Raw genomic sequence first — 15,968 nt, forward strand, 5'->3', positions numbered from 1 at the left:
CCTTTAAGACTTCTCTCTATTCCTTAGTAAAAGTTTGTCTCAGCAGCTTTGTGAATAGGTTTTAAGAGAAAACTCTTAGCTAAAAACTTTTACTGCTATTTAGGAGAACTCTTAGTGGTAAGATACAATGTTTTGTGAATACGGGCCCAGATCTGGAAGTAAATAAATGTAAATCCAAGTCAAAGCCCTAATAAGACAAGACGATAATAACCTCTGGGGGTGAACTGGAGGGACCGCAAATAGGGACAGCATAATAGTCCATCAGGTACAGTGCAACAACATTAATTAATGTCTGTTGTCACATAATTCATTTTAATCACCTGTAGTTGTGCTTCATTCTGAATGTGTTTTTCAGTAAGACATTCTACCCTCATCATCATGTGGCTTCAGCAGTTGTGGGTGTCATGCTGAACTCACTGTGTCCACTAGGGGTCAGTAAACACCAGTTTCATTTCTGTGTTCATGCATCACTTTATGTTGACATCTATCACTTAATGTATGTGTCTCTGCACATGTGCTGTGAATTGAGCTCATATGACCCTTTTTCTTGTTTTAATGGACATTCATGGGTTTATTGTGCTGTTGATACTTTAATATTGAGTGTTCAAATCACTAAGCGTTAACTATGAACAATTATAATAGTGATGATTGACTTAACAAACAGCAGTAAATATGCTAATCGTTTTACTCTTGGCAGTAAACAACTAAATTAATCTTAATTTTTTTAATTAACGCAAGCCTTGGCCCTCTCCAGTGTTGGGTGAAATTAGTTACTAAGTAATTAGTTACTGTATTTTAATTACTTTCCCTTGATACAAGTAAAGTAAGGGATTACTCTTATTTTTTCTGTAATTTAATGACAGTTACTTCTTATGTAATTGAACTTAATACTGTGTATAGACTTTATAACATTCATTTGCAATACAATAGTGGATTTAACATAAAAATGTAAAGTCTAACCTTAAAATGCATGCTTTTATGTACCTTCTCACTTCTTTGGTAAGTTAATAAGAATATTGGTTACATTTTTGTGTCCAATTCTCACTATTTACTATTGGTATTAGAGTGAATATTACTGGGATATTGGCTGTTTATTATTACTTAAAACACACATATTAATGTCTTATTCTGCAAGAGCTTATTCTAAATCCTTAGTTTTATTTGAAAGAATTAAAAGAACCGTTTCATGTCTGTCCTTGTATCGTTAACTTGTCGAGGTTGATATAGGATTTAGAAAGTAATTAGTAATAAGTAATTAAATACTTTTTGGAGAGAGTAATTTGTACAGTAATCTAATTGTACTGTTGAAGATGTAATTAGTAACTAGTAATTAATTATTTTTTTAGAGTAACTTACCCAACACTGGCCCTCTCCATAGGCTCGAGCACGCATGGAAAAAAGCCCAAATTATTTGTTGGATTTTGAGTAAAGGTCATTGCACACTGAGTCCGAAATTTTCGTACGTTAAAAAATAAATACGACCTCACGCTGTGTCAATCACGTTTACACACTGCCTCCAAAACTTTCATCCGTCATAAAAAAATTTGGATCAGGTTCGATGTTCTGCATTTTCGCATCCGTAGCATGCATTTTGATAGGAAAGGATGACAAATACGAAAAAAAAATGGCAAAACACATGCGAAAAGTTTGGTCTCAGTGTGCAAGGACCTTAATAATGTCAAAATGTTTTACGTTTTTATTTATGTACAGCTAAATAAAAAACAACAACGACAAAAATCCCCACCTTTGGCCCTCTCATTAACCCATCACATGCTGAGATGCTATTATACTAATGCCTTAACTAGGGGAAGGGCGCTGCAAGGTGGACACGTCCAATGATTTTAAACCTGTATTGGCTACAAATATACCATATACTCCGTCAGAACACGCTTACACAAAGTCATGGCTTGGATATATAGTACAGCACATATGGCATCAAATAAAACTGTGTGGCCCACCGACTCACATTGGGGAAGAAAAATAGCTGCTGACAGAATGAGTTTTTTTCTGTTTCTTAAACCACTAGGGACAAATAAAGGCTTGTATTAGAATCACTGACTAACATCAAGCGCATTCATGCTTCATTATGCAATTTTGGCTTTCACTGTACAATAAAATGCGCTGACAGTAGGACTAATAGACGGACAAGCAGCCTGCCCTTATCATTTTCTCAGAGCTGCAACATATCTGTGGACCAACAGCACCAGAACAAAGAATAACAGCAGCACCACGCTTGTCTCTTAGGTTAGTGTGGTGGGTCTGTGCCTTGGTGGTCCATTGCCACAACCCACAAGCAACAGAATAATTAACAAAACAATATATAGAAGGTGGACAGTGTCATACACACAAATACCACCATGGTAACACACATGCTGCTAAAGTAATACAATAAACATTAAGATAAGTTGTAACATAAAACCCTAATGTACATAACTGATCAAATAAATATTTCAATAAAAAAAAACATCAACCAACCATCAAAAAAGTTCTCGCACAGTGAATGCTGGGAAGATCAATTTATGGTTTTTCATTTTCATTTCAAGATGACTTGATCTTTTTCACTTACAAAAACTGTAACAATATTTTACAGTAGCATTACATGAAATGTCCCATTTGATTTATTAGCTTCTCACCAATTTTTTTAGTGTAAGAATTGTATATTGAATCCCTTTTTATTGATTACCATCATGTTTGTGCAACAATGTATTTTGTTGTGTATTAACTACACTCTTAAGTGACAAGTTTTTTTTTTTTCACATTTTCAAAACTCTAAACACAATTAGGACAACATCCGTCTGTTTGTGTTTGCATACAAAGAATATTATAAAAAGCCAGTGGGAGTGTACTTGATGCGCTTTGGTGTTAATGTGTAATGTGTTCAATGTAACGGAAGACAATCAAAAAAAACATGATTAACCAATTCGCAGTCATTAACTAGTGAAGTTTTGAAAATGTCAAATTGAGGATTAAATTGTTTCGGTTGGCAAACAAACCATAAAAAGGAATATGATTCCATTTCATGAGTTTTACCAGATAATGTAGATCATCTTCCGGTCTTTGTTTAACCATAACAAGAGTGTGTCCATCAATAATAAAGCACAGAGGAAAACTATTCTTCATTGAATTTGTATTAATGCAATATTGGATGCCTTTACATGATTTTCAGTTAGCTCAATTACAGTATTGCTTTGTGAATATATATTTAATCTTAATTCCAAAATCATAATTTTTTTTGTTACAGCAATATGAACTACAACCAAAAGTCTATATGCTGGAAATGTTAGCTTCTTAAAAGGTTGTGCTGTTGAATTGCTTTTTCAGTGTGTTATTGATCCAGCGGATATGTCTTTCAGAAAGAAAAGTGTACACAGTTGGTTCCTTGGGATCACCGCATTCTTTTGACCCTGATACCACTCCAACTATGTTTTTCTTACAGTGCAGTGGTCCACCGGAATCTCCCTGAAAAAGAACACAAGGTTCGTCTTCCTTTAGACAGCTAAAAGAATGATTTCAAAGAGCCTGCAACCAGCCATAAATCAAAGACCACAATAATGACATACCCAACAGATGCCTCTGTTTTCTTGCTTGTTTCCGGCACACAGCATGTCTTTGGTGATCACAGGATCTCTATTGTAGTAGCAGTTGCACAGGTCCCTGTCCACCACTGTCACCTCTAACATTTGCAGTTTATCAGAAGGTTTCATGACGTTAGAATTAGTGGTTCCCCAACCTGTCACAACACATTTTGTTCCAGGTGGAACGTCTTGTTCCTTTTTAGGGATTTTTTTAGGTTTCGCTTTCACTTTTTTGCTTAGCTAAAAAAAAAAGAATAAAAAAAGACAACACTCAAATGCATACTGTGAAAAATGCATACACTTACCATACTACGTTCAATTCATCCTTACCTTAATGAGCATGTCATCTTGTTTAGTCTTTACATTGAATGTTTTAGGGTACTCGTAACTGAGGACGCCGACACGCTGAGTGCCTTTACTCAGAGACAGAGATCCTACCAGAACTGTCACCGATGTAATGGGTTTTCTGAAAAAAAAAAACTGATTGTATCTCTAATTTATACAATTATTTTAGTGGAAAAAAATGGCAAAAAAAAAATAACTCGCTCTTTCAAGAGGAAAAAAATAGAAAAGGGAAAAATCGATGCAAGACACTGCAGATTACATGCTCTTATTTATAGATTTATATTATTTCCTGAAAGATTTCATTACAAGTAAATAAATAAACAAAACAAACAAAGATCAAATTAACAACAAAAATACTAATATTACACTATTACAAAATTACTAATATTACAAAAATACTAATTTGTAGATTTATATTCTTTCTTGAAAGGTAATATTATTCTTCACATATATTTTACAAGTTCATTTGTTGCCTTACCGTTGGCAATGTGCTGCAGTTAAAAGCCACTGGTCTTGAATCAGGATTCCTCCACACACATGGATCTGGTCCTTCTGAATGGACACCATACAGGGTTGATGTTTTTTGACATCTTTGCCTCCAACAATGGACACCTCAGAGCAATCTGGAATAGAGATGTCAAAGGCGGTTACAGATTGTGAACTTTTTAATCAAACTGTGACAGATAAATAACAATTACCTGCCAATTTGAAAAAGGTGAATGCCAGGAAGTAATACACAATCAAATATCTGCGAACATCCATCTTGCTGCCTGTTCTCTCAGCCAAAAGTCAATATGTTTCTTCAGACATCCAACATCGTCAAATGTAAGAGCACTGAGGAAATAGCTGCTTTTTAATGCACGTTTTGGTTACTTTGTGGTCAGAGCAACATCAAAAGGTGTGTACGTGTGGGAGAGTTTGCATGCGATGCATCTGTTTTTGCACATTTTAACAAGTTCACATTTAGTTCCATTTCTCTGTTTGAAGAATCCAAAACCAACAAAGAAATACCTTATAATCTACTGTCATAGCATTTCTGTAAATGCTGTTCATATGAAAGAAGAACTTTAAAAAAGCATGTTAAAGCTCTACCGACAGTATCTGTAATTTTGACCTATACCTCAGTTTACATTGACAGAAAGCCACTTCTGTGGGACAATCAATGGACAGCAACTGTTGTCCCTAAAGACTTCCTTAGTAAGAGATTGTATTTTACAAACTACTAGAACAAGCTTTTAGTTTCTGCGGTTATCAACACTATCGATGTTGCAGATTTGAATGTAAGAGTCCAACTCTGTCACCGTTTAGAGTAACCAGAGAACACTGCAGCATTATTTCAAAGTTTTCCTCAGCTATTAAAATGAGTCTAAGAGGGGACCTTGAAAGGAGAAGTCCCATCGGGGGACATGTAGCCCTCACCGAACAGTTTTTCACACCTTCAGAAGTAAAGCAGAAGCTTCGAAGCAGAACGCAGGGCTGCGGTCTCCAGCTGCGTGAGATTCAAATGAAGACTGAGGTTTTTATTGAGCTTCATGTCAAGACAGAAGAAACAAAAATCTATAGAGCAAAAATTTAACCGCTTTTATAAAAATGAGTTTCTATACTTGCAAATGAGAATATTTTACTTTCTTTGACAAATATAGAGCTTTTGGAAAACTGATGTTGTTAAGGGGACTGGTCAATAATGTTCACATTATCATATAATAATATCATGAAGCAATAATAATTTAGATTACAATACAAATACATTCAGAACAATGGAGAACAACAACAAGTAACTTCTCAGATAACCAGCTGTAAAGGTGAACCAAGTGTGCCGCCCAAGTCTTGAAAAGTGAAGCCAACACAGTTTGATCGCCCCCAGGTGGCTGGTCCCAGTATGGTCATAAATCCCGCCCTCTAATATAATGGGACGTGAGACAAAGTAAATAATTACATTTCACTTAAAATATTTTTTTTTCTAAAGATGGATTTTGTCATTTCATGTAGTTTTTATCATGCTGATGTAAGTTCAAGTGTTTTATTTTTTTTTTTTATATATAAGTTTGAGTTTAGTTAGTTCTGTGATGCTATGAAAACAGGGTGTGACGTAATGATTGACAGCTGAGATTGACAGCTTCTCTGAGTGAACTGAGGCACCAACTGACTTTTTCGGGATCTTCAAGAGGAGACTGGAGTTGTATTTACCTTATTTTAACACAAGCCTCTTGTACAGCAGTCAGCAGACAAATATTGGAGCAGTCAGGCTAATTAATGCTGCCGGAAGGAACACGGAGCCGTTGAATACACGAAATAGTCTTTATTAGACCCAAGACACACAGGGGTAAATCCAACTCTGGAGCTAGGAACCAGGAATGACACACGAACACAACATAGTAGACCCGACCGAGACAGACTGCACAGACTAGACTTAAACTGTTATTACACTTTTAATGCTCTCACTTACAATGTCCCTCTGATCACTTTCGTCTCGCATTTCTCTCTCTCTGTCTTACACATATTCTAACTACAACTACTAGATATTTTTCATTAAAGGAAAACAGGGAAAATACTCACCATTTCATGTCAAACTGTTAATCAGAATCAACAAAGCTTTATTGCCACGATTCATAACTTAGTACTTGTCACGATATCAGTCAGCTCTCACTATGGACTACATTTCCCACAAGCCCCGCACCTGGAACTAATTACACACACACACCTGTTGTATATCTGGAGCACTATAAAGGTTGCTCTCACACACACACTCACTGCGAAGTATTGTGTATGTTGATGGTTGTCTGTCTGTTCGCTACGGCGCCGTGCCTAGCGATTCCTGAGCCTGAGTCTAGTCTGTCTGTTCCTGTGTTTTGACCCACTGCCTTTGTTTGACTTCGCTGTGACATTAAAGCTGCACTTGGACCCGACCCTGCCTTCTCGTATCCTTTCATCCGTAACAGTACTGCGCTGTAAAACTGTGATTTTATTGGATTGTGTTTTACAAGGAAATACTATTTAACATTTTACTTTTTTTTTCATACATTTCATGCATTATTTTTTTTTTTTTTAGTGTGCATGCAAAGTACACCTGTATAGTACAGAAATAGACCGTATAAATAATGTGAAGTAAGTGTAGAACTTAAGGGAAAATAAAAGTGTTAACATGTCAAATACGAAAATAAATATATAAAAAATAAGATTAAAAATCGAGTAAATGGGAATTAATCTCTTTTCATCACAAGGTATATTGTTTTGATGAATAGCTTGCATACTGTACAATATTAGCATACAGTGTCTCTGTAACATCTCAGACTGAACACATAAGGAGCTCATAAACACATTCACTAAAAACTCATTCTTGTTATTACATAATGAGGCATACATGAGTCAAAATGAGCAACTGATCTGGGGAGTGTTTCCCAAAAGCATCGTTAGCTACCTTTGGTGGTAAGTTCCACTGAACTTTATTGGTAACGACAGAACTTGTGACCATAGTTGCTTTTGGGAAAAGCACCCCTGATCTGGGAGCAGGCTAAATGAATGTAAATCAGAGTCAATAATGACCTCTGGGGGTGAACTGGAGGGACTGCAAATCTGAATGTGTTCCAGTTTATACTCCAAATCCAGCATAACAGTCCATCAGATAGAGTGCAACAACATTAATCAGTCTTGTATCACTAGTTCAGCTAAATCGCCTGTGGATGGACTTTATTCTGAACTTGTTTTTAAGATATTTTACTCTCATCATGTGGCTTCAGCAGTTGTGGGTGTCATGCTGAACTCTCTGTGTCCACTAGGGGTCAGTAAACACCCGTTTCATTTCTGTCTTCATGCATCACTTTGTTTAAAACTATATTATTTAATGTATGTGTCTCTGCGCATGTGCGGTGAATTGAGCTCATGCATTCTCATGTCTTCACTCCTGACATCTAGAAATGTCTACATTTGTAGAAAAAAATATAAATTACAACTTATCTCAAATTTAATGTCAGCATGAAATCCAGAATGACCCTATTTACTGTTTTAATGGACATTCATGGGTTTATTGTGCTGTTGATAGTTAAATATTGAGTGTTCAAATCACTAAATGTAACTATGAACAATAATAATAGTGATGAATGACGTAACTGGTGGTTGAGGAGATTCCCCTCTTCTATGTAAAGCGCTTTGAGTGCCCAGAAAAGCGCTATATAAATGTAAGGAATTATTATTATTATTATTATTATTATTAACAAACAGCAGTAAATATGCTAATCATTTCACTCTTGGGAGTAAACAACTAAATTAATCTTAATTTTATTAATTAATGCAAGCCTTGGCCCTCTCATTAACCCATCACATGAGATGCTATGATACTAATACTTTTATGAAATGTTTCCCTGTGTTTACAGTATATTTGATAGAGATACAGTATAAGTGTATTATGCAGCATGTAATGGCACATCAGCGCCACCAGAGGCAGCAGAGCGCTGTGTTCAGTGTTGCTAATAGAGACATTTTGCTGCTAGATTTACCTGGAAACTCTTCACAAATGTTGCCAAATAATCAAGTCTGCTGAAATCTCTTCTTCATGAGCTGACAGAAACATACAAACAGACACACATGAACCAACAGACCGAATACAGGGCTGAATGTAAATGTGTGAATACAGGAGGAGCTCTGACATCACTGTAGTTCAGTCAGAGACTCAGAGAAAGTGAAACTAACTTGATCAACAACAATATGAACACCTGAAACCATCAAACTCTTTAAACAACAGAATATTGAGTCGTTCAAAGACCCTTGTGAACACATCTGATACTCACAGGTAAGTGCTAGAAATATAAGAGAGGTTGTCCTGAACAGGTTTCTAATGGCAGTGGTCTGGTTTAGTAGGGTTTATGTCAGACTGGACTGAGTTGAACAGAAGCAGGTTTAAGCGTCTCAAATACTCAGCTGCTTTAGTTGTTTACTGCACTGAAATGATATCAGAATTGAGTTAAAAGAATGTCATTTGATTGAACAAAGTTTGGTGTTTCTGTCATTTTGACATAAAGACAAACAGGTAAGAAACAGGAAGTAAATAACCTGCTGAAAAACTCAACACAATCCTGCTTCACTGCAGCTGAAAATCACTTTTACATTACACAAGATGAGCATAACTTATGATCATATAATATATTTTGTGGAAAGATGAATCTAATTTTTGATAAGGAGATATATATGTTTGTTGGAAAATATAGAGCTTGTTCTTTGTACTTTCTTTAAACAGCAGGTCATAGTTCAGATTGCTCAGTAAGTTTACGAGTCACTCACTTTGTTTCAAACGAATTATTGTGTTTCCATCATTATCAATTCTCACATTTTAACCAATTTAATATAAATATTGATTTAGCTGTCATGGTCCAATTTGGTCGAATCTAAAAAAAAAGGAAAACTATAATTTTTCTTGAAAAGGCTTTAAGAGGGAAAGAACAATGGCAGAATCTTCACTAACAGCAAGAAAAACCAGGAGACAGAGTATCGACAGTTTACCTCCATGTAAGACAATAACCAAGAAGAACACTTTGACTTTGACTTTTCTTTTATAATATTGAATATGTACAGTTCAGGAATGTAAAGCAGATCAAATAATTTCAGCTTAACGAGAATAATTATTGTACATATATTTATTTATTTAGGTAAGTGGTTATGTAATGAGCTTCACATTTAGGTTCTGATCAGCTTGTCTGGGTTCATTTTACAATAATAACCAGCTGACTGTACATGATCTCTACATATTTGAGTTTCTTCACCACTCTTTGTCTCTAAACACTCTTTACATTCAACCAGCTTCATGAGGTGCATCATGGGATTCTTCATAAACAGTATTGAAGGAGGTCTTGTTCTCTCTATAGACTGAACTGATGAAGACACAGAAAGACGTGCAGCTGATGATCCAGAACACAATCAAGAAGATTCAAGACATTAAACACTCAGCAGAAGTCAGAAAAGTGAGTTTAAAATAATATAATAAAATAAATGTAAATATTTATTATTGCAACAAACTTCAATGTTGAGGGAAGAAAGAGGCAAGAACCGGCAGACATAACAATAACTAAATAAACAAACAATCAAACAAAATGAGTGACAGCCCCTCACAGATGACTATCACACTTAAATATATAGCAACAACCAATAAAACAACAACTAAAATGTCCAGGGTCTGTTCTGCTCTCGTCCAGGGTGCAGCGTGAAGTTTAACACTTCATTTGAGGGATTCTGAAAACACATGTAGCGTATGTATGTGGAAAAAAAAATGTATGAGCAATAATAACACGGATTCTTGCAACAGGGATTTTATACTGAACTGCTGGAGATGATGGAGGAGCAGCAGAAAGCAGCAGAGAAACAGGAGCAAGAGCTGATTGAAGAGCTGGAGCTGGAGATCACTGAGCTAAAGATGAGAAACACTGAGCTGGAGCAGCTCTCACACACTGAAGATCACCTCCACCTCCTACAGGTCAGTCAACATGATCTCTCTGATCAATGATAATGCAGCATATGACACCAGAACACTCCCCATGCTGAAGGATTTCTCCTCTCTCCTGCTGTAGATTCACTCATCCCTGTGCAGCCCTAGAAACAGCAGGAACTGGCCTGAGATCAGTATGAAGACTCATGAGAGTCTGGAGACTCTGAGGAGAGCTCTGACTCAACTGAAGGACACTATAGATGAGAAACTCACACTAACTGGTACATCAACACATACACTGATCAGATAGACACATGATGATGTACTCAATTCTTTAAATATAAGCTTGAGATCTGCTGATGTTTTTTTCTTGTCATTAGTCTCTACAGAGCTGAAGGTGATGCAGCAGTATGCAGGTACAGTGTGCTGTCTGCACTACACTAGTTTACATTCATACACTCACAGCTTCATTACTGCACTACAATCTGATTAAACACTGGATTCATTCAAAACATCAGCATCACAAAATATCTGTGTATTGTGAAGTTGAGAATTATATTCTGTGTTTTCTCAGTGGATGTGACTCTGGATCCTGATACAGCTCAACCTAAACTCATTCTGTCTGATGATGGAAAACAAGTGAGAGATGGTGACATTAGACAGAAACTCCCAGACAAACCAGAGAGATTTGATACATGTGTAGATGTCTTGGGAAAGGAGGGATTCTCGTCAGGGAGATTTTATTTTGAGGTGCAGGTGAAGGGAAAGACTGATTGGACTTTAGGAGTGGCCAGAGAATCCATTAACAGGAAGGGAGAGATCACACTGAGACCCAGTGATGGATGCTGGACTGTGTGGCTGAGGACTGGAGATGAATATAAAGCCTGTGATGATCCTCCTGTCTCTCTGTCTCCGAGAGTGAAGCCGCGGCAGGTCGGTGTGTTTGTGGATTATGAGGAGGGTCTGGTCTGCTTTTATGATGTGGAGTCCAGCTCTCATATCTACTCTTTCACTGCTCAGTCTTTCACTGAAAAACTCTATCCATTTTTTGGTCCATGCCCTAATGAAGGAGGTAAAAACTCCAGCCCACTGATCATCACACCTGTCAGTTATAATAAATGAATTCACTCAATTATCAAATGCAAGATTAAAATAATTAATTTTATCATTAAAAATCTGGAAACATTATGTGCTGCTATTTTTTATCATTTGTTTTTCAGTTTTTAAAATCTAAATGATTACATAACATATTTTTAATGTAAATATAATGCTTGTTCAGTAAAATATTTTTTGTTCCAACTTTTCATAAATATTCATCTTTGTCAATTTTCTACCTGACAAAGTGAATTTACCTGTAAAAACTTAACCAAAAAAAAAAAAAAACTATGATAACCTTAATAAATTTCTGTAGAATTGAGATGCGCTGTGATCTTGCTGTTATAAGAAGACAGCAGCACGCAATGCACAACAAATATCACATAACATCACAAACGAATGTCATAACCCTTTTAAAACATTTATTTCATATTATTATACACAACATTTTCATATTATTCTGTAGCGTTTGTTTACCACATGTACATTTGAACATAATTAGGACATATTCTTTGCCAATGTTAAAATAATTTTTTAATATGCCAATAAAACGTACGCCAGGCTTTCTCCAGGCCTTTATCACTTCATTCAAATTATGCAAAACAAAACGACAAATGTTTACTTTCACGAGCCGTCACATATTTGCGAGCTTGCAGCTGGAATCTCTAAAGCGAGAATGAGAAGTGAATTGAGCTTATTCTGCAATAATGCATTCTCATGTCATGACAAAATATGTTGATTAATTAACTTCAAGTTGACTTTAGCTCTTGATGAATGTCCTGTTCATTTTGTTGTCATTGTGGAAATAAACAAATAAATACTGTTAAAATGTCAGAGTAGTATTCTGAACGTCAGTTTTATGCTTTTATAGAAATGCTTCCTTTAATTACAACACATGCATATTCATTTATCAAAACATCGTATACTGTACATCAGCTATGAGCCATTTGACATGCTGCCCACAATTAATCAGTCCCAAGAGTCTAATTAAGGAAAAGTTGAGTTGAGTCGTCACAGCAGATGATATCAGAAGCTCTCAGAATCAGGAGGTCTTGACCCGTTCTACATCCAGACATGAGTTTGATGAATTCAGTCACATCCATAATGAGGAACTGCAGATGTATTGTGGGATTCTTTATGACTTCTGGGAATGAACACTTTAGAATATAAACCAGGAATTAATGATCTTTGATCCACACGAGATAAACTTCACCCAGCCAAAACCTGACACAAATTAGCAGTAATTTAATACAGAGCGCCTGTCTGGAACCACAGAAGCACTTTAGACGACTGAAATACGCTGTGTTTGTGTATGCATGTGTTTGTGTGTGCACAATAATTGCTGACTGATTGCTCTCAATGGTCTGTCCAGTGAAGACAACAGAAAGATTACTTTGATCATATCTTCAGTTCCGTGCAGACAGTTTCGGGGTTGACGCTTGTTCTGCAGAATTTGGATGGGAAGTACACTAATGTAGCTTAGCATTACTATAGTGTTACCAGATTTTATGCAAAAGCGTCACCACATTATATTACCACAATGCATATTATCTTTTACTTTTCTGCATGCTTCCATTTTTATGGTTTCTTATATAGTCCACAAACTGGAGCCTGGCAGACATTTGATTGTGGATCAACCTGGAAAACCCAAGCTGTTAATCACAGTTTGTCGAATAGAGGTAAGCTATTACCTTTCTAAGCAATCAAATGGTAAAACAGGTAAAAAGATCTCACTGACATTCTGTACATCTCACATGAGACAGTAAGAAAACACTCAGCAACCTTTTAGAACACCCCAGCAATCCATAGCAATGCATAAACCCACTTTGAACCAGATAGCAACCGCTTAGCAACGCCCTGCCATCGCAAATAAAAACTATAGGCAAAGATTTTACACCAATACAGGAATATATTCAATCCAACAGTCGCAATGAGATGCACGTATACTTAACATATGCATTATGCATTAAAAATACAAACTCTGAACCATATGACATCTAATTAAGAGTCACAACAGCAGCAGCTTCAGCATAAATTAAATTAAAATCGTTTTTTTTTTTTTTACAAGCTGCAATGCATGATGGGAACTTGCACAACATTGTGCAATGTGAAATAGTTTGTTCAGATGACTCAGTTTGGAACGTTGGGACAACATTTAGACACGTTTTGAACAAATGCCTGAGTATCTAAGATCAACAAAACAACTTTTGATAGAAACATGTTTAGAGTATTCTTGTTCAGTTCACACAATATAATAATCCGACTCCTTTTACTAAAAAAACACTTTGTTCAAGCTACTTTATTTACATTTGTTAGACAACAACTGTTAGAACTTTTACTAGCTTTTTTACAGTCTCAAATTATATTTATTTCTAAAGTGTTTTATACAATACTTTGATTGTTCAAGGCAGCTTCACATTAATAAACAGGAAAATAACAGTGTTCATCTTGTAAAATTCTTCAATTATAAATCAAATTCAATTTCAGCTGTAAAGCAGTGCTAGAGAAGACAATACTGTCATTATCCATCTCAGTTCAGTTCACTGTGTCCTCATCCAATAGTGTCAGTGCAGTTGAATCAGTAATAATACTGATTACTAATTTTCTTTTAATTTTTCTTTTACAGTGAGTTTTGCATGGCTGAGTTTCTTTTAAACATCTAGTTTTCTTTGCTCTGACCCCCCAGTGAAAACTATGGAGTTTGTATAGAAAAAGTGTGAGTTGCACGACACATTTGGTCCGAGCATGAAGAGCGTGACGGCTCTCGGTGTGGAGCGGAGCTGCTGCTGATTGATGAAGTGGGAGCTGTTAGCTGGAGAATGATGTTTGTTGGCTGGCTGTGGTCACATCCATCTGTGCATAATTCATCTGGAGAGATTCCAGGTCTGTTACAATGATGCAATTAAACCTGTTCCGCTCCAAATCCCAAATCCAGGACACTCAATAGCTCAGAGAGTCCGTCTGATACCTCACACTCCACTGTCACGGCCCTCCTCTTTAACTCCACACGAGTCAATACTGCGGCGCCACTCGGACAGACCTCCATCACTCATGATCTGACGCTCTGCTCGCCCCGTCTTCTGCCGTGTGTGTGTGTAACATTAGATGCTTTTTCCTGTGTGGACCGTCCTTCCGTTCTCATGCTCTGAGCTCAGTTCTGACCCACTGTTCTCAGACAGAGTGACCACATTAACTCCACTGACCTGTTAATCAGTGTTCATAAAACAGACCCATTTACACAGTATGATGGAAGGACCGGATCTCAGGACTGACACTAGAACTACACTAGTTAGTTAGATAGATAGATAGATAGATAGATAGATAGATAGATAGATAGATAGATAGATAGATAGATAGATAGTTATATTAGATAGATAGATAGACAGATAGATAGCTAGATAGATGATAGAGTTTGATTTTGTTTAGTGTTTTGCATAGATAGATAGATAGATAGTTTGATTTTGTTTAGTGTTGTGAATAGATAGATAGATAGTTTGATTTTGTTTAGTGTTTTGCATAGATAGATAGATAGATAGATAGATAGATAGATAGATACGATCTATCTATCTATCTATTCAAGAGATTTGTTCAAAAACTCTGGACGAAACAATTCATTTAAAGATATAAATATTTTTAAATAGACTTATTACATTAAATAAAACATTTTGTCAGAAACTTGAGTAAATTAGCCTGCGTATTATTTTGTTTGGTTGTCTAATATTTTGTTTTCAGAATCGTGAGAGAACCGTGATCTATATTCTAAAAATCAAATAGGCTAATAAAAAAATACATATCTTTTTATGGCCTATAAACCTTCAAACTTCAATTTTTAAACAACCCTTTCACTTTCAGACAACTCAAAACTTTTGAAACAAGGCTTTGTCAAGCCAAAATTCAAGGTTTTGTTTTGATTAACTTTTGTAGTTAGTTATATGGAAAAAAGAAAAAAATCTTTGAATTTCGATTCATTTTAGATCTACTTCCTACATCCGAACTGCAGATCTGCGTCATGTTTGCCACGTCAATTCAAATTCCTGAATTTTAATTTGTAAGTTAAGCTGGAATTTAAAAACCATAGTCCTAGGTTGTTGTGTGCGGTTGCCAGGGTGTTGCTATCCAGATGCTGTTCTAGGTTCTAGCTCGTTTCTATGCTGTTGCTAGGGTGTTACTATGTGGTTGTTAGGGTGTTCTAGGCCGTTTCCTCCTGCTCTCTGCAGTATGTATGGCTCGAGTCCCTCCTTCAGTGTAAAATCATTAGTTTGATGACTTCAGTCTGAAAACTGCAGCCAGATGAATGTTGCAGGGAGTTTGGTACTCGGGGTTTGTTCAAAACACTGCCTCTCTGTTAGAGCAATATTAATAGTGATGCCTAACTTCGCAAACACCACTAATAAAGTTGAAGACAATCTGTAAAGTGTCTCTGGCTCGCAGGACAGGTCTGAGCAGCAAATAAAATCCCCAGGCAGCAGAAGTGATGGCAGCGGGCCACGGGGCAACTGCCTGATCCAGGGTTTTTTTTACAGCTTGTCCTGATGTAGGGA

General features: G+C 36.3%; 2 protein-coding genes across 4 annotated transcripts in view; one reads left to right on the plus strand and one right to left on the minus strand.

The window, feature by feature from the left end:
• Nucleotides 1-11,516, plus strand: part of LOC107666720 (pyrin-like) — a 19,286-nt gene extending 7,770 nt beyond the window's left edge. The window contains exons 1-6 of one of the 3 annotated variants that reach the window (XM_016458153.1): nucleotides 8,575-8,706; nucleotides 9,776-9,871; nucleotides 10,213-10,380; nucleotides 10,475-10,613; nucleotides 10,713-10,748; nucleotides 10,907-11,516. In XM_016458153.1, coding sequence (XP_016313639.1) covers nucleotides 9,785-9,871; nucleotides 10,213-10,380; nucleotides 10,475-10,613; nucleotides 10,713-10,748; nucleotides 10,907-11,454 — 978 coding nt within the window. In that variant the 5' untranslated portion in view covers nucleotides 8,575-8,706; nucleotides 9,776-9,784 and the 3' untranslated portion in view covers nucleotides 11,455-11,516. Of the gene's footprint in view, nucleotides 1-8,574; nucleotides 8,707-9,775; nucleotides 9,872-10,212; nucleotides 10,381-10,474; nucleotides 10,614-10,712; nucleotides 10,749-10,906 lie in introns of those variants that run through there. The other 2 variants (XM_016458152.1, XM_016458154.1) reach the window with 2 other exon arrangements.
• LOC107666721 (granzyme K-like) lies at nucleotides 3,277-4,722 on the minus strand. The gene is made up of 5 exons (XM_016458155.1): nucleotides 4,619-4,722; nucleotides 4,399-4,543; nucleotides 3,906-4,041; nucleotides 3,561-3,815; nucleotides 3,277-3,459 (listed from the first exon to the last, which is right to left on the minus strand). The coding sequence occupies exons 1-5, from the start codon at nucleotides 4,680-4,682 to the stop codon at nucleotides 3,289-3,291; spliced, it is 771 nt and encodes a 256-aa protein (XP_016313641.1). The 5' UTR covers nucleotides 4,683-4,722; the 3' UTR covers nucleotides 3,277-3,288.
• Nucleotides 11,517-15,968: the final 4,452 nt, after the last annotated feature.

This window comes from Sinocyclocheilus anshuiensis, unplaced genomic scaffold, assembly GCF_001515605.1.
Source record: "Sinocyclocheilus anshuiensis isolate Anshui unplaced genomic scaffold, SAMN03320099.WGS_v1.1 scaffold91, whole genome shotgun sequence".
NCBI classification, from domain to species: Eukaryota; Metazoa; Chordata; class Actinopteri; order Cypriniformes; family Cyprinidae; genus Sinocyclocheilus; species Sinocyclocheilus anshuiensis.

What these genes read in the sequence shown, in the direction of transcription:
- LOC107666721 (XM_016458155.1), bottom strand. Translation starts at nt 4,682, where the DNA reads ATGGATGTTCGCAGATATTTGATTGTGTATTACTTCCTGGCATTCACC. An exon ending in ACTGCAGCACATTGCCAACG is followed by an intron (nt 4,042 to 4,398) that starts GTAAGGCAACAA and finishes TTTTTTTTTCAG; the next exon opens with AAAACCCATTACATCGGTGA. An exon ending in AAGATGACATGCTCATTAAG is followed by an intron (nt 3,816 to 3,905) that starts GTAAGGATGAAT and finishes TTTTTTTTTTAG; the next exon opens with CTAAGCAAAAAAGTGAAAGC.